At 43.3% G+C, this 23,625-nt stretch overlaps 1 protein-coding gene across 1 annotated transcript; it reads right to left on the bottom strand.

Annotated features, from left to right (window-relative positions):
* Positions 1 to 446: 446 nt before the first annotated feature.
* Positions 447 to 19,099, bottom strand: LOC306982440 (uncharacterized protein; the record flags this gene model as incomplete). Its single annotated transcript, XM_079582375.1, has 10 exons — positions 447 to 1,064; positions 2,983 to 3,055; positions 4,110 to 4,237; positions 4,719 to 4,822; positions 6,844 to 6,979; positions 7,104 to 7,194; positions 8,423 to 8,526; positions 15,851 to 16,460; positions 17,601 to 18,374; positions 19,092 to 19,099. The coding sequence occupies 9 exons, from the start codon at positions 19,097 to 19,099 to the stop codon at positions 2,986 to 2,988; spliced, it is 2,025 nt and encodes a 674-aa protein (XP_079438501.1). The 3' UTR covers positions 447 to 1,064; positions 2,983 to 2,985.
* Between the last annotated feature and the right edge of the window lie 4,526 nt (positions 19,100 to 23,625).

The raw sequence follows: 23,625 nt of genomic DNA, 5'->3' as shown, positions 1-23,625 counted from the left end.
TATTGTTCTTGCCCCAGGACACAAAAACATGGAAATTGACTGAAGGAAGCACGGACTTTGGAAGCAGTGAGGTTCACTTTTGTAAACTGTGCTACAGAAAAAGACTTGTGTAGGACTAGAAAACAAAATCGTGGCGTCTCGTTCCAGTTTGAATGTAAGTTTTTATAATGAACCAATGAATTATGTGGCATTATCAAACTAGGCTTGCAGGTCATTACTTTGAATTCTAAGCAAAAAAGACACACAAACTGCTTCTTCAAAAAAATGTCTGTTTAATAAAATCCCCCCCGTCACCGTTGCTTAGTTATGTACAACATGGCTTTTATAAAATCATGAATGACATCACTGTAAAAGTCATAAAAACATTGGACACATGGTACCGATCTGACACCGATCTGTTGTAGACTCAAACAACGTCAAGTCCAAACCTGATGTGTCCAAAAATATACAACTGTCTCTGACTCCTCACTGGGATTTGAAAGTCGACACCGCCTTTGGACACAGTCATAGTTCCATAAAGTGCTTTTTCATTATTAGGCCTTTGTGGTGTTAGTATTTCATTTAAAAGGTGTGGCTTTTCAGACACAAGATACAAGAATGATGCATCTCTTTAACTTTAAGGCGCTGCGGGTGAAAAGGGAAAACATCAAGTGTAGAGATATCGAAGGTGAAGCTTCTGCCGCAGGTTACGGACATGACATCGGAAAATCCCTGTGGACAAAACCTTCCGAATGTTGTAAAGTCCAAGACTGGAAAAAAGTTTGTAGGAGCTTCTAAAGTGGACTCTCGCCGGAAGCAGACGGCTCTAGTTACCTCGTACCGATCTGTAAAAAGTTCCATAGTGCAAACGAAGCAAGGTCAAAGTGAAGTTGCGCTTTATTTTTTGCCCGCTTGGCCAAAGATCTCCAGCGGATCCTTTCGAAATAAAAGCATTAAAACATGAGCTGCTGCCAAAGACCCGAGCAGTTCCCTTTAAGCTTCAGGGCAGTCACTTCTGATTCAAGTCCAGTTGGAGGCACAGATGGATCCGCAGCAGGAGAACAGAGGCGTCCAGAACGTTCTCCCTGAAACAAAGGAGATATGTCTTTGTGGGCTCATATAAAACAGCTGAGGTGGGAGAAGGTCACTCAACGCAAGTCTCGAGTCAAGTCCAAGTCCATTGGTCAAGGGGTTAAGGCAGGTCAAGTCTGGCACATAGGCCTACATTTCACACTTACTTTCACAATATGTTCAATCGAGTTGAAAATATGCAAATGTGTAAGAGCTTCCTCCATATGTTGGTTTTGTGAATATTAAACTTTACAAAATCTAATGGATTTGAATGTTTGGCCAAGGCTTCTGCACAGCCTTCACTAGGGCTGCAACTAACGATTATTTTGTAATCGATTAATCCATTGATTACTTTTACGATTAATCGAGTAATCGCTTGGCTGTGAATGGTGTGAGAAAATTGTATTTTTTCTATTTTTTTTTAATCACTTATAGCTTAAGTGGCACTGCTTGAAAATGTGTTGATGGAGTAAACTAAAGGGAAATGTTTGTTGGAGGCTCTATTCATGAAATTTACATTGAACAAAATGTACACAGATCCTAACTATATAAACAAAGTAGGATTTCATCAAAAATACCAAATTTTTATGTCATTTTTGCTCCATTTTAGTCTGTGTGAACCAGAAAACGATTAATCGATTACTAAAATAGTTGTCGACTATTTCAATAATCGATTAGTCATCGATTAGTCATCGATTAGTCGTTTCAGCCCTACATCACTCTTACTGTCACTGGGCTCTGTGTGACTGTGTAAAGCAGCCACTAAATGCTGAATGTGTGTTTGTGCTCAGATGACAGAGAAAGGATAGTTGCATTGTTGAAAACACGGCCAATGTACAGTATAAGACACGCATCAAACTACAGCAAACTACTGCTTGATTACGGAACTAGCTCCAAGATTATTGTCAGTGAGCTCTTACATTCATGTCAAATGTTTTCCTGCCTCAATGAACTTCTCTGAAGTCTACGAATCGTCTCTGTTCTTCACTCACTGTTGAAATGGTTTCAGTACATTGAAGAAACACACATTTTCTCTTGTTATTGATTTTAAAGTGTTGTGTTGGGAAACCGAAAGAGCATGTGGCTAATTATGTAAACATGGATGCGCTGGTTTTACACTGAAACCTGTCTTTCATCAGTTAAACTAAAAACAATACAAATATCATTAGACCAAGTCATTGGCCCCTAGTCTCAACTTCTGTCTCAATAAGTCAAGTCTTTCTGGAGCATTGGTCAAGTAAGTCTCAAGTCCCACAAACTGTGACTTAGAGGGATAATAGGGATAGTGTTGCTGATTTCTGGAGATATTTTTTTTTTTTTTGTAATTCATGCAGTTCTTATATTAACTACTAACCATATAAATGTCTGTGTCGATAGAATAATTTTTGGAATATAACTGACCTGCATCACATGAATGATCGTATTTTGAGGGACTATTTTCTTGCAGATCACTCCGCCGCTGCATAGCTTATAAGATGAGACAAGATAAACCCATTATACAACCACGAAGCTAATGCTACTCAAATGTAAGGTCTTTTAAATGCAAAATGGTTAAAATTATTCAATTGACAGACATTTATATGGTTAGTCTGGTGTTATAAGTGATTTGCCTCAGGTGCTCTGTGGAGCGGGTCACACTGTTTTTAATGCAGGCTAGCTGATACCATAGACATGCACTAGCCTTGCACTAGCCTAGCGCCACGTAGCTCTTCAAACATAAGAACTGCATGAATTAAAAAAAAAAAAATCTCCAGAAATCAGCAACACTCTGGATAACTAGGAAATAAGGCCCTATGTCAAAAATCCTGAAATATCCCTTTAAGTGTGACTGGAGTCAGGTCATGTGACTGGAGTCAGGTCATGTGACTGGAGTCAGGTCATGTGACTGGAGTCTCCCACCTCTGTAAAGCAGTGCTCCTGGTATAAACTCACCGGTCAGGCTTCCCCGTTGTGTCCCGTGCGCTGCTTGGACTTGAGTTCCTTGAGCCAGGCGGGAGACGGGCCCCTGCAGCACAAACCCTCGTCATAAAAACAGTTGGGAATAGCCGTTCAGTCAAGACTGCATCATGTGTAGGACTAAATGTGTGTAAACTACAGTGTCACAGGTCACTCAGATGTTTGTGGCTCCTTTGCAGATGTGTGTGTTTCGATGTTGTGCTGTGAGGAGCTTGTCTTTGCCACTGCCACACACATTTAACACATTTAGCAACCACATTTAGTGTTTTTATCATTAGAACAGATGGCGGACAGATGGTGATGGATTCAGACCACCATGCTAACACGCTAGCAAAACCAGAGCTTTTTCTGTGCCGACTCGGCAGCTTTAAGTGTGACACAGATCCAAACCAAACTTCTCCCATCCAGGCTGAGAGATGGGGCCAGGGGAGCACTTTTTAATAGAAGTTATTTACTTATTATTTATTTACTAGTTTTTATTTACTAGTTATTTACTAGCTCACGTGACTACATCTCTCCGCCATGGTTAGTGCTAGACCGTCTGCTCAGGAGGGGTCTGCTGTCATTTTGTCTAGAGCCATACGTTGGTTTGTCAGAAAATATAAATAACCCTAATGTCAACCATATCTCTGTTCCTGACTCTAATTTGTGTGATGAAATCTCACATTTGGCTGTGAGTTCCCACCTCTCAAGCACCTGTTCACTTAAAAAAAAAAACTTCCAGGACCTGGCGGCATGTGGGTCTGTTCCCAGCTGACCCTTCTCATCCTGGACATGGACTATTCACCCTCTCCCCTCACCCCCAGCCATTTGCACTGCTCTATTGCACTATGTGTTATACTCATACTTGCTGCTAACACTCAATGCACCTGCACGTCATACACTTACTTCTCTATGTCAAATTGGAGTTGTCTTTATCATAGTTTATTTTAATTTTCCTATGTATGCCCTTATAGTTTTATAGTTTCAACGTTTTATTTTTTTTATAGTTTATCATTTTCCGTGGTTTTCGAATCCAGGTTGCATTTGGAGTGGTCACAACATGTAGTCATTGAGGTGAAACACTGTTCTCTCCAGATTCCAAAGAGGATGACGGTGTTTACCCTGTGGAGCCTGTAGGGGGCAGACCCCTGTGCGGCGCAGGTTCCCCTCTCTCCTCTGGGCTGTGAACGGGACTCAGCTGCTGCTCTGGCTTTGGAGCTCTGTCCGACGTCCGCCTCTTTAACTGCGCCTGAGCACAACAATGCTTTAGGGGAAAGACTTTGGGGAAAACACTACAAGTACCACGCTATGTTTGAGAAGGAGGAAACTGTCAAAACAAATAAATAAATTGTGCTATTACGTTCCTGTTCATTTCCATAAGAAACACTTCAGGTAACTCTGACAAACATGAACACTTTACTGACATAAATATGAGAAGGAAATGTGTTGTCAGTTTTCTGTCATTTTATGTTTAAATATAAAAAAATAAGGCGTTTATGCATAAAAATTGTCTATATTTTAAGCGACAAAATCTAAAAAATGGACACAGCCAGGTTTGAATGTGTGGATATATTTTGTGACATACTAGTTCCAAAGATTTGCTCAGAGGGGATTTGAGACCTGTTTGTTATTTGGAATAATCAAATGACTAAAACAAACTTTCTTCTCCTTGTTTTGGGGTTCAGAGCTCGTTTATGATGCGTTTGAGAGAGGGAAATACTGAACCGTACGATGAGCGCAGCAGGGTTGAGTCCGGGGAACCGGCGGGCTTTGTGAGGGGCCGAGGGCGGGGTCTGCTTCTGGACTGGGCTCTCTGGGTCAGGAGCGGGTCCATCTGCAGAGACAAAAACGGGCTGTAGTCCGAGTGGCATGAGGCTCCTTTACTCTGAAGGGGCAATAGATGTTTTTAGCCAGTGTTAGTCTTTGGAAAATTAGTATCCACAAACATGGCGGGATTTCTCTGGTAATGGGATCGTTGAGTAATGATTTTCTGACATTAATCATTGCCTACATCATCAAGTGCACTGATGATGTTACCGACTTTAAGACCATCATTATCAGGTCCAACCAGAAACCTTGGAGGGTTTGGGATGCTACCTTCAGATCTGGTGACAAGGAGGAACTGCGGACAGCTAGGGCCAACCTGTCCCGCGGCATCAAAAAGGCCAAGAAGCAGTTCTCCAAAAAGAAAACGAATCACCGCAGAGACACTCGGAGTGTGTGGGAGGGGATAAAGACCATCACAGACTAAACCGTCCCGACAAACCTGTGTCAGTAACACTGCTCTGCTGAACGCTCTAAATGAATTGTTTGCTCACTTCGAGGCACTCAACAGAACACCGGCACAAGAGTCAACACCCCCTCCAGAAGACCAGGTGCTGAAGTTATGTCCAGAGAGTGTGAGAAGATCTCTGAGCAGGATCAACGCACGCAAAGCACCGGGTCCAGACAACATACTATGCTGTGGTCCCAACATGCCTCAAAGCAACGACCTTCATCCTGGTGCCAAAGAAGTCCCCACCCTCCTGATTTAAGACTACCGCCCAGCAGCACTCACTCCAATTCTTATGAAGAGGGGCTCGTCGTGGACCACATCAAGTCTGTTCTCCCTCCCACCCTGGACCCATACGTTTGCTCAACTGAAGATGTCATCTCCACTGGGCTTCACACAGCCCTCACTCACCTCGAAACAAAGGACTCCTACGTTAGAATGCTGTTTTTAGACTTTAGCTCAGCATTCAACACTATAATCCCACAGCAGCTATTACACAAACTGCTCCACCTGGGGGTCAACACGTCACTGTGAAACTGGCAAGTCCTCCAGAACCATCACACTGAACACGGGGGCTCCCCAAGGCTGTGTGCTGAGCCCCCTCCTGTTCACTCTGCTGACCCATGACTGCACTCCAAAGTACGACTCAAACCTCTGCATCAAGTTCTCAGACGACACAATAGTGGTGTGGACTGGACGGTCTGCAATCTTGGCCCGTCTTCTGAGGGATCCTTCGGCCCTGGGTCTCTACAGCCTGTCCGTCCATGGGAGTGGATCTCTCCTTCTGTGGTTCTCCCCAAGGTTTCTCTTTTCTCCTGCCGGGTTTTTGAGTTTTTCCTTGCCGTGCTGGAGAGTCTAAGGACGGGGGACGCCCACGCCGCTCGTCGCTACCTCCTATTGGACATTATATTTGCCTGGATTCACCTGAACTTTTAATTGTCATATTTATTGCTCTGTTTTATTGCCTTAATGTTTCGTGCAGCCCTGTGAGGCGACTTCTGTTGTGATATTGGGCGATACAAAACCATTAAACTTGAAACTTAAACTTGGTGGGCTTCATTAGCAACAGAGACGAGTCAAACTACAGGAGTGAGGTGAGCAGTCTGGCCATGTGGTGCTCACAGAACAGTCTCTCTCTACATGTGGAGAAGACAAAAGAGATTGTTGTGGACTTTCGAAGCATGCTCCTCTAACAATCAACGGTGCTGCAGTGGAGAGGGTGACCAGCACTAAGTTCCTGGGGGTGCACATCACAGAGAAGCTCTCCTGGACCATGCACACTACATCACTGGTCAAGAAAAGTCATCAGCGTCTCTACTTTCTCCGCAAGATGAGAAGAGCCAGAGTCCCAGCCTCCGTTATGTGCGTTATGTTTCTTCCCAAAACTTGTATCGTCCCCCGCTCCGATCCACATTATCATACATTCTATAACAGCGAGGGAGACGCCAACGAGCCAAAATGTCTCAGGGAAACATCTACAAAACATGTCCACCATGAGGCACAGCTGTTTCTTCTTGAATCTCAGTAAAACAGTAGGTGTAGTGGGACCTGTCGTAGTACAGTGGTCATAGTCACTGTAGTACCTGTAGAGTCACAGATCCTCCAGTCCAGCGACTCCGGGCTCTTGACTCGCAGAGACTGAGGGGCCCTGGCTCTGCTCCTCTTCCGTCCCAGATCCACCTTGGACTTCTGGGCCCTGGAGTCCAACAGCGGCGTGCTCTGAGGAGGAGGCGCAGAGCTCACAGTCATGTACAGGTCCTCCACTAAATCTAGATGAGTAAGATCTGATGCGGATGTTCACGTGTTTGCATTCTCAACATAATGAACACAGAGGAGGACTGACCTCGGGGAAAGGGGCGGGCTCTTCCTTTGGTTCTTCAGGAGCGTCCGGCTCAGTGGCGAACTCTGCTGGCGGCTCAAGAACCAGCTCCACACTGGAAATAATACACACACTTCAGACAAAAAAAAACACCCTCGCCAGTATGAACGTTGCCTGAACGAGTTGATGATTTGAGAGCTTAATGTAGGTGGAAAAGCGCTATACGAAATGAGACCATTGACCAAATGTTACTGGAAAACAAAGTGTGTGGATATCTGTACATTTAAGGCCAGATGCTGCAGGTGAATAGGGGAAAATGTTTTTTTTTTAGGCTTATCAACTTGAAACTTTTGCTGAACATTACATGATATAAATATGAGAAAGAAATGTATTGAAAGTTTTTTGTCATTTTATGTTTTCATGTAAAAATAAGGCATTTTGTGAATAAAAATTGCCGATATTTTCAGCAGCAAAATCTAAGTAATAGAAAGACCCAGATTTAAATGAATGGATTTATTTTGTGACATATTAATACCAAAGATTTTTTCAGAGAAACTTGGGAACTAAATCCTGCCAGGAATAACATTTTAAAGCAGGACTAAACAACGTGTTTACCTATAAATCCTTCCCTAGTCCCTCTGGGGGTAATACAAGTGTTTATGGGAGGGTCTTTCATCTCCCCCTGGTGTCTCTGGCTTTCTGACTGCCACCGGGTCGCAGTCACCAATACACACTAATGGAATCACAAAGAAGAAGCTAACATGCTAACGGGCAAAGCTAACTGCGGTCTAGCACCACTTAAACAGTATTTACAGCCAAGTTTGAGTGAAAAAAAAACTTTGTCTTTCCTGTCAGCGTAGTATTTACTCTCCAAGACAATTAATAAGTTAAAAAATCGTAACTTGCTACGACACCTGCAGTTGTGCTTATGGCCTCTAGGGGCAAGAGTTACTTAGTACTGCTTTAAAAAATCCGTCTGAAAAATATTTCAAAGTCTTGTTCAGCCCAAGACTGTAAAGTTTGGAGTCTGTAGGAAAAGTAGTGACGTCGTTTTACACGAGTGGAACAAAAACCTCATATAGAGAAATTTAAAATCTATCAATAATTGTGAGTGGATGCGTGAGGGAAAGACGGCTTTGCAAAGTGATGAAGCTACTTCCAGGATATTTCAGTCAGAGGCTAATGTAGCCTCTGACTTCCTGGTTCGCGCTGGAAGAAAATACACTGGATTCAGAGACACAACAGAGCACGGGGTCTGTTTGGATGCAGATCTATGGCGCCAAATGCAGTTCATTCTATGAAAATCACTGTATCATCCCAGGCGTTAAAGCCCCAGCACTGACCTGTCTGTCGGCACTGGGGTCCTGTTCTCCTCATGCTCCTCGCGCTCCTCCTGCTGTGGTCGGGCCGCAGTCTCAGTCTCTGTGATTTCAGTCGCTCTTCGAGTCTGTTGGAGAAAGACGTGTCCATTATTCACATGTATTTATTCACTTGGTTTGTTTGACAGGGACAGAACTGTACAGACCAAATGAAGTGTTTTGTCTGAAATCATTCATGAAAGAAATCCGTCAGGTCATCCAAAATGAATCGGGTAACTGATTAATAGACGAGCTGAGTGATTGAAGACAACACCAACAATTCATGGTTTAGCTCAAACTCAACATTTTCAATGAATGAATAATAATTATGAGCTGTGAATTTTAAAACAGTGCTGATTTGGTCTAAAGCCCGACAGTAGGGCCATTTTTTCCCGATTACTGTACTTTAACGATACTTGGTTTTCGATACGATAACTATACTCAAATATTTGTCGCCAAGAACCAGAAAACAGAACAATAATGTGAGGAAGATCTGCACATTTACAATTTGGGGAAAAAACGAGGAGGTATCAGGGCAAGACTCACAGCCACACAAATCTATCACTACTGTTGTTCTGACTAACGTCCCTTCACTAGAGAATAAGACGGATTACATTCGTCGGCTAAGCTCTTTCCAACATATTTTATTTTAGTTTTAGTCTTAGTCTTTTGACAAAAATGTAATTCGATTTTAGTCTAGTTTTAGTCAAAAAAGTATCTTCAATTTTAGTCTAGTTTTAGTCGACTAAAATTGCAAGTAAATTTAGTCGACTAAATTTAAGACTAATTGAGTGGACTTTGCATTGATAATATTGATTCTAATCATATTTAATGTTGTTCCTCTGCTTCATGGAGCTGCTCCACATGAACAAAGCTCAGAGCTGATCCTTTAACAGAGGATTTACATGATCTGAGGCTCTTTCAGACGCTCAATAGAAGTTTGGATGATTTTAGTCTCTCCTTTTCATTTTTATTTAGTCTTATTTTAGTCGACTAAAATATCTGGACATTTTAGTCACAGTTTTAGTCTCATGAGAAACTTTTAATTTAGTTTTAGTCCAATTTTAGTCACAAAAATATCACTTTGACTAAAATTAAGACTAAATATTTTAGTCGACGAAATTAACACTGCTTTCCAGAAGATGGCGGAAGACTGTTGTGGAGCGGAGGGAGCTGCTGACCAGTGCAGGACACCACGCTCTGAAACAGGGACAAACCCATGGGCTGCTGCACCTTTTTCAGAGCAGACTGAAGGCAGTACTCAGGTCGGACCACAGCGGCTCAGGACTAACCCGACACCGGAACCACGTTTACTCGGACAATCAACACTGACCAATGAAGTGTTTACGTACGCGCTTATGAAGTCACACTTTTTAAATGATGGTTCAAGATTGTACTGGAAGAAGGGGCTGTGTAATGAAACAGCCAGTGCTCTTTTGCTAAATAGACAAATGAATCCAGTAAGGCAAGTGAACAAAATGTCAAAACATAGTGTCCTGGTTTGAAGTGGACTCATGTGTCCCCCCGTCCCCCGCAGCGTCTCCTCGTTCACACTTACGTCACTGAGTCGGTTGAGCATGATCCAGTATCCGGTGGAGCTGGTTTGATGGCACTTTCTGTTGCATAAGACGAGCCTCGTGTAGTGACAGATTCATTCACGGCGCACGCCCCGGAGCACACGCCTCCACGCAGGCGTGACGTCCACGCTGCTGAAACTGACACGCCTCCACCTGCCTCTGTTTGTGTGATAGAAACTAAAGAACACACCGGCTCCTGATGACACCGCTGTGCCGTCGCTGCAGGAGATCTGTGACACCAAGCATGTTCTAGTACACCATTTCAGCATCCAATTCAAACTCAAATCTGTTGTTTCTTCATCATTTGTTTTAGCTTTTTGTCTATTTGGGTCAAAGACGTGAAGTGGCCCAGGAGCCGCCGCCGTGCCGCTGACAGAAGCTGCTCTCTCTTCAAGTCAGTGAGAAGTTCTCGTCTTGGTATTTTATCTGCGCCTTGCTTCTGCTGATCATTTTCATCACATGTAGCCACTTTACACACACGTTTTGTATAATAAATACCATAGAAACAATAGATAAAGTGAGGTGAGCAGCCGGGCCACGTAGCAGTTTGCCCTCATATCGGGTCAGGTCACCAGATGATCCTTTGGACAATGAGGCGCCCATCTCGGGTCGCCCCTTGCATGATGGGTAATGGAATTTCTTTTGGCTACCAAACAATATTGATAGTTAGTGCAAAGCAACAAATAAAGCTCTGATTTGGACCGTTTTAACCGCTGGAAAGTTGATGATTTAAAGCGTGTTTGTCGTCGCTGTGGAGCTTGTTATAATATGAGCTTAAAGTCTATTTGTACAACCAGGGCTGACAGAAATGACAGAAACGCCGTTCATATGTAGAGATGCTTCAAAAGTGACGACCAGTCCATGTTCACATAGTTGGAAAAACTATGTGAGTAAAACATTTTTGACCCTTGAAGGCCTTGAAGAAATAAATGAGAATTTTTTTGTCAATAAGTAAGTGGACAGTAAACAGAGTGGTTTGTTTGGGCCCAAATTGGCTTGTTGCACGGTATGGCTATGCTAGTTCCTCTGACCTGAAGTTGTGAGCGCCAGTACTTCCTGTCTGAATTCCTTTCCTGGAATAATAATCATATTTTCTAAAGATCACGTGGTGGGCAGTGAGTTCCCGGTAGATGATCATTTACTGTTCAGATCGGAGACACCTGTGATCATAAAGGATTGATGGTTTGCCTTGAAGCTAAAAGCTAAGGCATTATTTCAATTGTATAATGCATGAAATATATTTTTGCTTCAAGACAAACTCACTGATCCTTATAAACATAGATGTGTCCTCCATTTAAATATTTACACTGTACAGCAACTTGTTTACCTGCAGGAAGTGATCATCTACCAGTAACTCACTGTCCACCACAGAATCTTTAGGAAATACGATGATTCGAACAGGTCTAAGCTAATCTTCATGGAAATTAATACGAACAGGAAGTACTGGCCCCCACAACTTCAGCTCAGAGGAACTAGCATAGCCACATGCAACAAGCCAATTAGGAGCATGATTGACCCACCATTCCATCCGAATGAGAGGGTGGATGGTGAGTCAGCTACAGTAAGCTTCCTTACTGGAAATAAAGTTTGTTGCGTAAAAGCAGTTTGTAAGTTGAGAACATTTACCATTAATCCCCGTTCTTTCTCTGCATTTGACCCTGGGGCGACCTGTAGGAGCACCTGTAGGTCACCTGTAGGAGCACCTGTTGAGAGGCCAGAACTCCTTCTTACGTCTCATTGCTCCAGATTTGCATCCTGTTGCTCGTTACAGGCAACTTTCAAGCACCTTGTTGGACAGAATTAAAGGCGTGGATCATATTGTATTGTTCTAATAATGTGATGGGTCATATCACTATGCTATGATTATAATAACATCTGTAGTGGTTGCAGGGCGGGGCAGAGCGGGTTGTAAAAATAGAAACTGCTCCAAATGCCTGGCCTAGGGATTGAATTATGGGTGTTAACATATCAGTTGTGCGATCCATCCCTCGAGTTTTGCAGAACAAGGCGATCCTAAAGGTATTGGCTAACACTGCTGCTGCTGGAGAGCGTCCCTGTTTGTGCACGAGGGAACCTGTCATGGTCCACAAACACAACAGCCTGAGCCAAGAAAAGCTCCCACGCCCTTTCACCTGTTCAGACAGACTGCACCGTGACGCGGACATTTCTTTCAACTTACTCATGAGTCAGAACAACGGCCGCAACAGCAGGTGTAATAGTAACCGCGGCTCGGCGTAAACAGTCGGGCCTTTAGGACTTCAGAGCAACAGAAACAGCAACGTTTCACACGGCTTAAGGCGTCGGCACAGTCGGCGACGGAGAAGCTAAAAATAGGTGATTGAACCATTACTCCCTTTACCAGACTGATTTTAACCACGTTTGGTCGACTCGGGATTGTGTCTGAGAACGCTGACATGACAATTTCCTTTGTAGGAGGCAGCATTTGCAAAGTGACTTAACTTAAGAGCCGTTTTCACTCCACTCTTTCACTCGAACTAACTCTTTAACTAATCTGCACTTTAGTCGCTCCGTGAGACTCACACTTTACAGACTCCACTCAAATACATTTGGGAGATTTTGCCACAGGAGGATTTTTACAGATCGAATTCCTGACAGATTTATTGGGCGTAGAATCCCCAAAATGTACTTTATACAAAAGCTAAACCAGATCCAAAGTACCTCAGAGCAAATCTGTGTCACAAAATAAAAGCACACATTTAAACCTGGCTCTGTCCAACTTTCACATTGATATTTGTTTGTTTCAGATGTGACAGAACCTGGAATATAAAACTTGAACTTATATCAAAACTTACTCGTACACAACAAAAGGCTAAGAAGTATAAGTATGTGCATGGACAGGGTGTTCCTAATAAAATTGCCAGCGTGGATTTGCTTAAACCAAATGTCTGACGTCAGACTGAGCCCTGACTGGAGTCACCTCATACTGCCTGATACTGTCACTAGGACCTCAGAGGAAAGGACCAGAGACTGTAAATCAAAGCCTCCTTCTTCCTGAAGCCGACGAGGACACGGGGCAGGCTCCGGACGCTTCATTCAAATGTTTTTGCCTCTTTAGTGTTCGTCTCCTTATTCAATAAAAAGGATTTAGTTATGGTACATTTTGGAATTTGAATTTAAGGGGCAAAACTCAATTTATTCAGTTTTCATGTTTTGGGCCAAATTGGTCTCTGAACATATAAGCTTTCACCCGGAAACAGAAAATATGCCTAATCTTCACAATAACATGTTTAAATATTGCGCTGATTCAATGTTCCCCCATAGACTTATATGGGAGAACACAATTTCAAGGGCCTTTTTCTCAAAACACATTTTTCTGTCATTGTGGCGACACTATGTCCACGTCAGTCGGACCTAAAGACTTCACATTTTCCAGCCTTGGACTGAACAATATTTGGAAGATTTTTTCAGAGGGATTTTTTATTATTTAATCCCTAAGCCCCATTTATTGAGTTTTGAATGTCAAAAAATAAGGCAAAAACTACATTTTTACAATTTTTTCCACTAAAAAACAGCTTTTTTTTAAAACTAAACAAGAAATCCAAAATCCCCTCTGAAAAAGTCTCGGTAACTCATTTATCAATAAAATGAAAACATACATTTGAATGTTGCTCTATCCATTATTCAGATTTCGTCGCCGAAAAGATGGGAAATTTGGGGCATTTTTAGGCATAAAACAACTTGTTCTTATATGAAAAGATAAAATGACAGAAAACTTGCAATGTATTTTTTTCTCACATTTATGCCAGTGATCGACAGCAAAAGTTTCAAATTGATATCTGTTAATATACATTTTTTCCCTATTCACCTGCAGTGTCTCGCCTTAATTGTTTGATCAGGGACAATGCACAAAAGACATTAGTCTGAAAAAGAAGAGCTGTCATGTGCTAGCCTGGAAAAGCCAGACTGACTTTATTTATGTATTTATAAATACATATAAAAGACAGTGGAATTGTGGTGATAGGACGCAATTTCCAAATCGAGACTGGAGGCGGGGCTAATGATCGCAGTTTGAACGAGAGCGAACCAATCAAGCGACTTTGCGTTCACGTCCTCCGCCATGATGCCGTCCACACGTGCAGTGGAGTAAACGTTGGGGTGAAAGCCATCAGAGCAGCTTCTGTGGCTTTAAGGACAAGTCCAGCTCATTTACAACAGAACAAAGGGCACTGGCAAAAGATCGTTGTGTCCTGGTCCTCGCTTCACTGTTTTGGTTACAGCCCTGAAGAGCACTGGTGGATGGGAAATCCTAGCGCAGAATATACGCACCACTAAGAGTTATTATGCCAATTGTATTTGAGTGCCATAATGGTAAAAAAATAATAATAATAATAATTCAAATGAAACTCATGGATGGTATCGTGTCTCGGGGCTCTTTGAATCACTGACATTAATCTCAGAGACCTGGGATGATTCGTTTTCAGGTTAAGCCCAGTTAAGGGAAAAACTACTGAAAAAGGATGTTCCACTTTATTAAAGCCACTGCAGTCTGAACACAGCACAAAGTCAACAGAGCCGCTGGGTTTGATTGTGACGGACTGGAATCTCCACACGCCGAGACACGACGCGCCGCCTCTAAACCCACAGCTCTGTCCGAACAGGAAATGTGAGAATAAAGACGCCGGGGTTTTGAGGAACATGTTCTGAAACGCTGGGGATTCTCGCGCCTCCAGCTTGTCTTTTTTTTCCACCCCACTAGCTACTTTTATTGAAGGCTCGACGCTGCAGGTGAATAGGGGACAAATTCAATGTGGAGACACGTATCAGTGCGAAGCCTTTGCTGTAGAACTGAGGCCGGGGCGGAGATTCACCTTCAGCAGGACAATGACCCTAAACACAAAGATACATCTACAATGGAATGGTTTAAAAAATACAAACCATAAATGCTCTAATATCGGCCGGGGCCTTTATTTACTCAAGGGCATCTAGGACCAGGCCTTTATTGGAACCAGGCCACAATTAGAGACAGGCTTTTATTTCTATTTGAGCAAAACGGACAACCAGGAAAATGAAGAAAAACTAGATTTGTGTCCATTTGCACCTAAAATATTAGGTTCATTTATTAATTATCATTTCAAACCCTCTCCCAGCGGCTGGAACATTGACGCCTTTTATTTTGTCGGGACAACAGGAAGTGTTTCGTTGCTGTTAGCGGAGCTTTGACATCAGTGTCACTGCAGGTTTCTGTTTCGTTTTTACCGCGGACCGGATTATTTGTTGTTATCTTGTGTAAAAGGCGAGTTTAGACGGAGCGTTTGTGTTTGTGATCGATCATGAGACTGACCCGAGAGAAGACGAGACGCTCGCGCTGATGAGAGGAGTTATTTTGAGGCGTGGGACTGACCTGCACACGGAGCAGCTGGACGTGCTTTGAAGACGCGATGGAGACTTTATTAAAACCCTGGAGGGTCACACAACATTTGCCCTGTTTCCAAATATCGTCACAGGAGGTTTGAAAAGTGGCTAAATCTGTGTCAAAGTTGACGACTCTTGACCAGCTTTTCCCTCTCCCCCTACCTGCGCTCCAGTTTGTTTACGTCTTGCACACGAGTGATCATTTACACATGAGACAAATTCTTATCATGTGGAATACCGGTATTTCTACCTGTACAGGTAAATGATCGCCCAACCCTAATCTGTATGTGTTTGGAACAGAGAGCATTAATAGGCCTTTAGCCGTGTGTTGTTGAAATAAATACATATTTTAACAACCAGCTGCTGGATAATTACCTCCAACAAGCCTTGACCCAGGATGTAAACACTTTAAAAGTAGATGTTTCAGTGCTGAAGCTAAAGGCTAACGTCCAGATCCACTCACCTCCTGCATTTCTCCTTTGGGAATCTCCTCTCTCTCCTCGTCCACTGTTTTCTCCTCCTCCATCTCTCCGTCCACAGACCGCTCCAGCCCCTCGTCGGTTCTGTCCACCATCTGCTCATTCTCCTTCACATCCACAGCCTCCTCTCCTCTCTCCTCGTGTCTCTCCTCTCCTCTCTCCTCGTGTCTCTCCTCGTGTCTCTCCTCGTGTCTCTCCTTTCCTCTCTCCTCATGTCTCTGCTCTCCTCTCTCCTTGTGTATCTCCTCGTGTATCTCCCCTCTCCATCGCTGCTCCTCCAGTCGGGGCGCTCTGTCCTCTGCTCCTCTGCCCACATGCAGTGCCTCCGGCTGGGCCTCCTGCACCCGCTCGACCCTCCTCCACTCCTCCACCACCGCCTCCTCCTCTGCGCCTCCAGGCTCCTCCCTCTTCTGCGCCCTCTCAGAAGCCCTGGACCTCGGCCGCGCTTGTGGCTTGACCGAGAAGTCGTCGAAGTCCACGCTCTCGACGATGGACTTTTTCACCGAGAAGTCGTCGTAGTCGATGTCGATGAGCGGTTTGTTGGGAGCGCTCTCCTCAAACCTGACCAGCCCGTCGTCCCTCCTCTGCATCGACCTGGGAATCACACAAATGTCTCCTTTCAAAAGCAGAAAGTGGACACTGCTCAAATAAACAAATAAACTAAACTAACCAACCATACAGCCACTGGGTCACTGAAATGTCTAATACGCACCAACATAAAAAGCTACATAGTGCTGCTTTAATAATACAACTATCACCAGCTAAATGTCAGTGAATGTGAAGACGCTCTCAGCCTGCAGGATTCAACCACTGAAACATTCTTTCATCGACGTGCACACCGTCCTGGCCAGCAGCAGTGTGCTACTGCGAGCATTCAGGGTGCAATACTGGTATTCAGCTTTCGCTGAAGGCTTGCGCTCTCCTGTTTATTCAAAACATGCTACAACGGTGGCGAGTGTGGGGGGGTACAGGCGCTCGTTCTACAGCCCCAGAGTCCGGTCGTTTTCCACACTCAGAAACGTCTTTTCGTTGCATCTGCACAGTGCGCTGCAGACGCAAGGTCCAGCTCATTCAGCTGCTTTTGAAAAGGACCTCACTCATAAGTTCCAGTCTGAGTGGAAGGATGTGTTGATTACGATGGTGAAACACCACCTGCAACTGTACTGACGCTCCCGCCACGAGGACTGATGTTACAGCTGTAATTGGTCTGGTCCTATTTGCTGTTGATCATGTTTAATGTAATGATTAGTGTGCGCAAGGGCTACGCAAATTGCATTTGAAAAATATGTATTTTATACGTATAGTAATTGTGCCCCCCTGTGGATTTCCTATGCCCCCTTAAGACTAGCGTCTGGCGACAGTACTGACTGAACCCATACCAGTGTGGCTCTCACTGCTTTAAAAACATAGCTTTCAACTAAATCTAAGTGAATATTATTATTTTTACCAATTTTTGATCGCTGCGCAAAATCCCGTGGCTAGCAACCGCCTGCTAATGCTAGTGTGAGCATTCTAATGCTAACAACAACTAATTAAGGCTGGGTCAGAAACTATGGGAGAAAGACCTTAAGTGGCCTAATGAAATAAAAAGGGGCCACTGTTTGTATATTAGTTCATGAAGTGCTGTTACAGAATAACTGATATAACAGGTTTGTAATGAGCAGATGACTTCATGTGAGTTGTTAATGTAAAATAGCCCCAAGCAGGTGAGTCAATTTACTGTGACAGGCCTACCTCTTCACTTCCTCCTCCCTCCTCTGCCGCTCTCTCTCCTCTTCTCGTTTATGTCTCTCCATCTCTTCAGCCCTTCTCACTCTCTCCTCTTCTTGTTTATGTCTCTCCATCTCTTCAGCCCTTCTCACTCCCTCCTCTTCTCGTTTATGTCTCTCCATCTCTTCAGCCCTTCTCACTCCCTCCTCTTCTCGTTTATGTCTCTCCATCTCTTCAGCCCTTTTCACTCTCTCCTCTTCTCGTTTATGTCTCTCCATCTCTTCAGCCCTTTTCATTCTCTCCTCCTCTTCTCGTTTATGTCTCTCCATCTCTTCAGCCCTTTTCACTCTCTCCTCTTCTCGTTTTTGTCTCTCCATCTCTTCAGCCCTTTTCACTCTCTCCTCCTCCTCTCTCCTCTTCCGGTCTTCCTCCTCTTCGCCCTCGAGCTCCGCCTTCTCCTCCATCTTGCGCCTCAGTTCGAACTCGTGATGCTTCTTCTGTTCCTCTTCCTCCTCGTCTCTCTCCGCGGCGGCCATCTTGCCTTCCCCCTCCTCGTCCTCCTCTTCGCTGCTGGGCTCTGATCCCAGGATGATCGTGGGGCTGCCATCGTCCGTTTCGACCACGCCAAACCGCACAGAGCGCCTCTTTTTCTCACTGCGCCTTTGGAAACCTGACCCCTCAGTCTCTGAACTGTCCGAGATGTTCCGAGTCAGAACGGAGCCTGGAGAAAGACGTTCATCACGTGTTGATGGAACTTCAGGAGATGGAGTGGCTTTGCCTGGAGATGGCGTTTCAAAGCTGCAAAAGGGAACAAAGAAAGAGTTCTCAGCACTTGCCTTTAAAGTACACATGTTTTATGGAATCACCATTATGAGAAGTTATGGTGCGGAGCAGACCACAAAGTCAATGACACTCCAAGGACATGAGGACTACTTCTTTTGTAATGAATCTATCATATCGTTGAATGGATACAGTCTTACCTATCAGATAGAAAACAATGTGTGCAAATAAAGAATAGAAAGTCACCCTATCTTCACTATACGCAAGGTGTCCCTCAGGGATCAATTTTAGGGCCCCTGCTATTCTCACTTTATGTAAATAACTTGCCCAATGTGTGCAAAAATGTGGACACAATTATATATGCCGACGATACGGTAATTTTTACACAAGCCCAACATGCTGATGATGCAGCCCATCAGCTTTCATTAGCCTTAAATGACCTACAAAAATGGCTGAATGATTCATGCCTATGCCTTAATGTGAAAAAGACTGTATCAATGTTTTTTAGTAAACCTAAAACAACTGTGGCCGCAGTAAAAGTTTGCCTGGATGGACAAGAATTAACTAATGTTGAGGAATTTAAGTATCTGGGAGTGCTAATAGACTCAAAACTATCCTTCAAAAAACACGTTAAAAAAGTAGTGAAAACTGTAAATGTTAATATTCGGAACTTTAGACATATTCGCACATCATTAACAGATACAGCAGCGATTACATTCCTGCACTCTATGATACTGGCTCATATTGAGTACTGCATCACAAGTTGGTCATATACAAGTCATGCTGCTATTGGGCCAATCGAAGTATGCTACAAAAGAGCATTGAAAATATTAGACAAGAAACCTTCATCATACCACCATTGTCAAATTTTAGATAAATATAAATTTTTAAACTTTGCTAATTTCAAATTATTTAAATCAGCCTGTTTAATCTATAAGGTTATACATGGTCTGGCGCCTCCACCATTGAGTGATTTTATTAAACAAAAGTCTAGCAGTGCTGCGGGGTCTCGAGGTGATTGTGAATTGGCATTTAAGCGGACTGCCTTTTTACAGGACGTCCTGTCACATCAGGGAGTGAGCTTCTGGAATAGTATTCCACTGTCAGTGAGGGAAAGCACGAGGCTCCCTACATTCAGGAGTCATTTAAAAGAGATACCATTATCAGTGTAATACGGGTTGTGCAATAAGAGTCCCATAACATGGGTTGGCAATAGGGGTCAGTGTAATGCGGGTCAGTGCAATACAGAATGGTGCAATATGGGTCAGTGCAATACAGAATGGTGCAATATGGGTCAGTGCAATACAGAATGGTGCAATATGGGTCAGTGCAATATCAGGTCTGTCAGGGCATGTGCATTATTGAGGTTTGTGCAATACAGTCGATGCATTTACTATTTTCTATATTCTCCTCTGTTGTCCACTCTTGCTATTGTTATTTGTTTTAACATGATGTGATCACTGTTCACATTCCTGTCTGTACATAGTCTGTATATAGTCTGTATATCGTGTCTCTGTATGTTTTTACTAACTTGTGTGTAACATCAACCTGCCAGGGGGTCTGCAGATGGAAATTAGCCCAAGGCTATAATCTGGCATATTTACATTTGTAAAAATGTTCATTAATATGTATTGTCCCTCCTTTTCAAATAAATAAATAAATATATTAGTTTCACAGTTTAAGTTGAATAAATGGAATGCACTTCATGATGTTCTAATTATATGACGAGCACCTTGAGACATGAACATTGTTTAGCTCACAATGGGGTTAATAAAGTTTTAGTTTGACCTGTGAGAGCCTTTAAAGCTTAAAGGGATATTTCAGGATTTTTGACATATCCTGGTTATCCAGAGTGTTGCTGATTTCTGGAGATATTTTTTTTGTAATTTATGCAGTTCTTATATTTGAAGAGTTTCGTGGCGCTAGGCTAATGCAAGGCTAGCGCATTTCTACGATGTCAGCTAGCCTGCATTAAAAACAGTGTGACCCGCTCCACAGAGCACCTGAGGCAAATCACTTATAACACCAGACTAACCATATACATGTCTGTCAGTAGAGTAATTTGAACCATTTTGCATTTAAAATAACTTATATTTGAGCAGCATCAGCTTCGTGGTTGTATAAGCTACGCAGTGGTGGAGTGATCTGCTAAAAAATAGTCCCTCAAAATGATCATTCATGTGATGCAGGTCAGTTATATTCCAAAGAATATTCTATGGACACAGACATTTATATGGTTAGTCTGGTGTTATAATTGATTTGCCTCAGGTGCTCTGTGGAGCGGGTCACACTGTTTTTAATGCAGGCTAGCTGATATCGTAGAAATGCGCTAGCCTAGCACTAGCCTAGCACCACGTAACTCTTCCAATATAAGAACTGCATAAATTACAAAAAAAATATCTCCAGAAATCAGCAACACTCTGGACAACTAGGAAATGAGGCCCTATGTCAAAAATCCTTTAAAGAACAACTAACCCCAAAATCAACTTTTTTTTCTAGCTAAGTTGTATAAATGGGTATCTTATAGTGTTGTCTACGTGTATCTGTCACTATTTTAACAATTTAGTGCAAATTTGTTGAAATCCTGTCTTTGTGTCCCAAACCGTCTGTGTGGCGCCATCTGCAGCGAACTGTCGGTACTGCATTTGATTTTTTGAATTCGGCACCCAATTAGCGGAGGGGAGAGAGATGATGTCAGGAGGCGAGAGATGATGTCACGGGCCCTGCCGCTCTGGGGTATAAAAAGGCTCAGTCTCGCTCACGCCCCCGTAGCGAGTTGGAGTTGGAATAGCGAGAATATTTTCATCGATTGTCAGGTTTGCGATTAGTTGTCATAGCATTTAGGTAGATTTTATTAGGATAGCTTTTTTATTATAAATAAGTGTATAGTTTTAGTAGTGTTAGTTGTTGAATATTGTAGTTGTAGTCACTAGTTGCTTTTATTGTTAGATTAGTTCGCTCAATTTAGCTTAGGGCGTTTGTTAGTATTGTTTTTAGTGGTCTATCGTGTATAATTTAATTGTTAGTTGTTAATTGTACTGTGTTAGGATGGGGAGGAAGTGTAGCGTAGTGGGGCTGGAGTTTGCAAAGACCATTTTACGTGCTGATTCCTTCGCCAACTTCATGGAGGTTTAACTGGGCTATGCTAGTCTTCTCCGTTTGAAGAGCGAGGCCGTCCCCGTCGACACTGCTGCCCCGCCAACAATGTGAGGTGAGTGAGAAAAATAATGATTTACCCATTTTGGGTTTGGTAGTAATTGCATTGATTGTAGCTGCTGTAAAAAGAGGCACTTGGTTCACTCTGTCCCGGTCATTTCTGTCAGTAGAAGCTACTTTGCTCACAGATTGAGTCATGTACAGTATATAGAATTTTGATGTGCACGTCAGAATAGATCGTTATTGTAGTGTCTCAAACAAATTCTCCGTTTTGGCCTCTGATAATACCAATCACATGAGTCGTGTAGATCTGTTGAAAAAATATGGCGTGTAAATAGACTCTGCAGCGTCAGCTCCAGGCGACGTGTCCCGCACTCGCTCACTGTGGCTGAGGAACAGCAGCCACCGGTTATAAGCGCGTCTACTCGCTGTCCGGGGCAGCCTGCTAATGCATCAGTCTGCAAAGTTACGCCAACACTGTGCGCAAATGTGCACGAGTCTGAGCACCAAACTAATCTAAGTTTGACATGACTGTAGCTTTTGACAGTAGCTACAAGCTAGCCTGTAAAGCTAACGTATAGCTAGCCTGTAAAGCTAACGTATAGCTAGAATGCACTGTGTTTCGGAGGCTAAACTGACCGGCTCCGTGCGCGCTCTGCTCCCGTTTGATGCTCGATTGCGGTCAGTGAGGAGAGGGCTGACCTCTCCAGGTGGACCGTGTGGTCATTGGGCGCTCACAGATGTGAGCTGTTCTTACGTGCTTTCAGAATCAGTATAGTTGTTATTGCCATTGTTGTTGAACAGGTTCACAAAGTAGGATAAATTCTGATAATTATGTTCATGTTGACAAGTTTTCTGAAGTGAACCAAAGTTTACACCTATTTGGACGCAGCTTTTCAAAATGCCAAACCATTTGGAAGTTTTTAGTAGCCGACTGTAGCCAGAATTAACCTGATACAAATATTTGGTTGATCTGCTACAGGGGGCATATTCTGAAGTATATCGTAGGTTGTATTCCTATAAATCATCAATACAAACAATGTGTTTGCATGTCACTTGTGTGTGCACTTTATAAATATTATTTATTGTTATGTTTTCAGCCAAAAGTGAGCAGAGAGAAATGTCCAAACTGATCCAGTCCTTATAAGGCATGCAGGTGTCCAGGCCAATGTGAAGCCGAGCAGGCGACGCAAAGGTGAAATCTATTTATCCTTTATACAGTACTGTCATTTTATGTATAAAACAGTCTACACTTTTGTTTTTTTATATACTGTAGTTAGACACAAGTTGTGTAATTACTGCCATTTTAAACGTGTTTATTTTGTTTGTGTTTTGTACAGCTACTCAAGCCCGGACCGCTTACACAAGCGTCGGTTGTGGGACAGGGGACCTGATGGAAATCCCTCTTCCTGACAGTCCCAGAGCAGCCTCTACATCTTTAAAAAGGAGAAGGTGTGAGGTGTCTGCGTCTGACCCCAGCTTCCACATCGATGACAGTGCCAGCACTGTGAACTGTTCAAGGTACAAAGGAAATCTAGAGTTTTAATTGAAAAAATATATACAGCGTCCTGGTTTTTTGAGGGATGAAATATCCTTTATTTTATATAGCATTCCTGCTGAAGTCCCTCCACACAAGGACAAAGAACATATTGTTCTTGAGGACCAACTGCTGGAGCTGTTTAGGCGATGTCCTGTCTGCACTGGTCGCTGTGCTGTGGACACCATCACAGTCGGCACACTGCTGCGGGTCACTCAACAGTGTCCTCGCTGTGAGTTCTCCAGTCAGTGGTCCAGTCAGCCCATGGTGAACAACATCCCAGCTGGAAACCTACAGCTCTGTGCTGCTGTGCTGTTCACCGGCTCATCGTTTAGTCAGATTTCAAAGGTACTGCAAAAACATTTTATTTTTCCATATATTATCCGATGATAACAGATGTTTTAATTTTATAGTTCTTGGGGGCCTTCAATATTCAGGGACTGTCAGAGCAGTGCTTCTATAGGCATCAGGCAAAGCTCCTCATCCCTACGGTCAACTGGCAGTGGAAGTTGGAGCAGGATGACCTCATCAGGGAGGCTCTTGAAAGCGGCTCTGTTACACTGGGCGGGGACATGC

This window comes from Gobius niger (assembly GCF_951799975.1).
Source record: "Gobius niger genome assembly, chromosome: 24".
Classification (NCBI taxonomy): Eukaryota; Metazoa; Chordata; class Actinopteri; order Gobiiformes; family Gobiidae; genus Gobius; species Gobius niger.
Note: the sequence above shows the minus strand (reverse complement) of the source record. Positions and strands in the feature narration are given on the sequence as shown.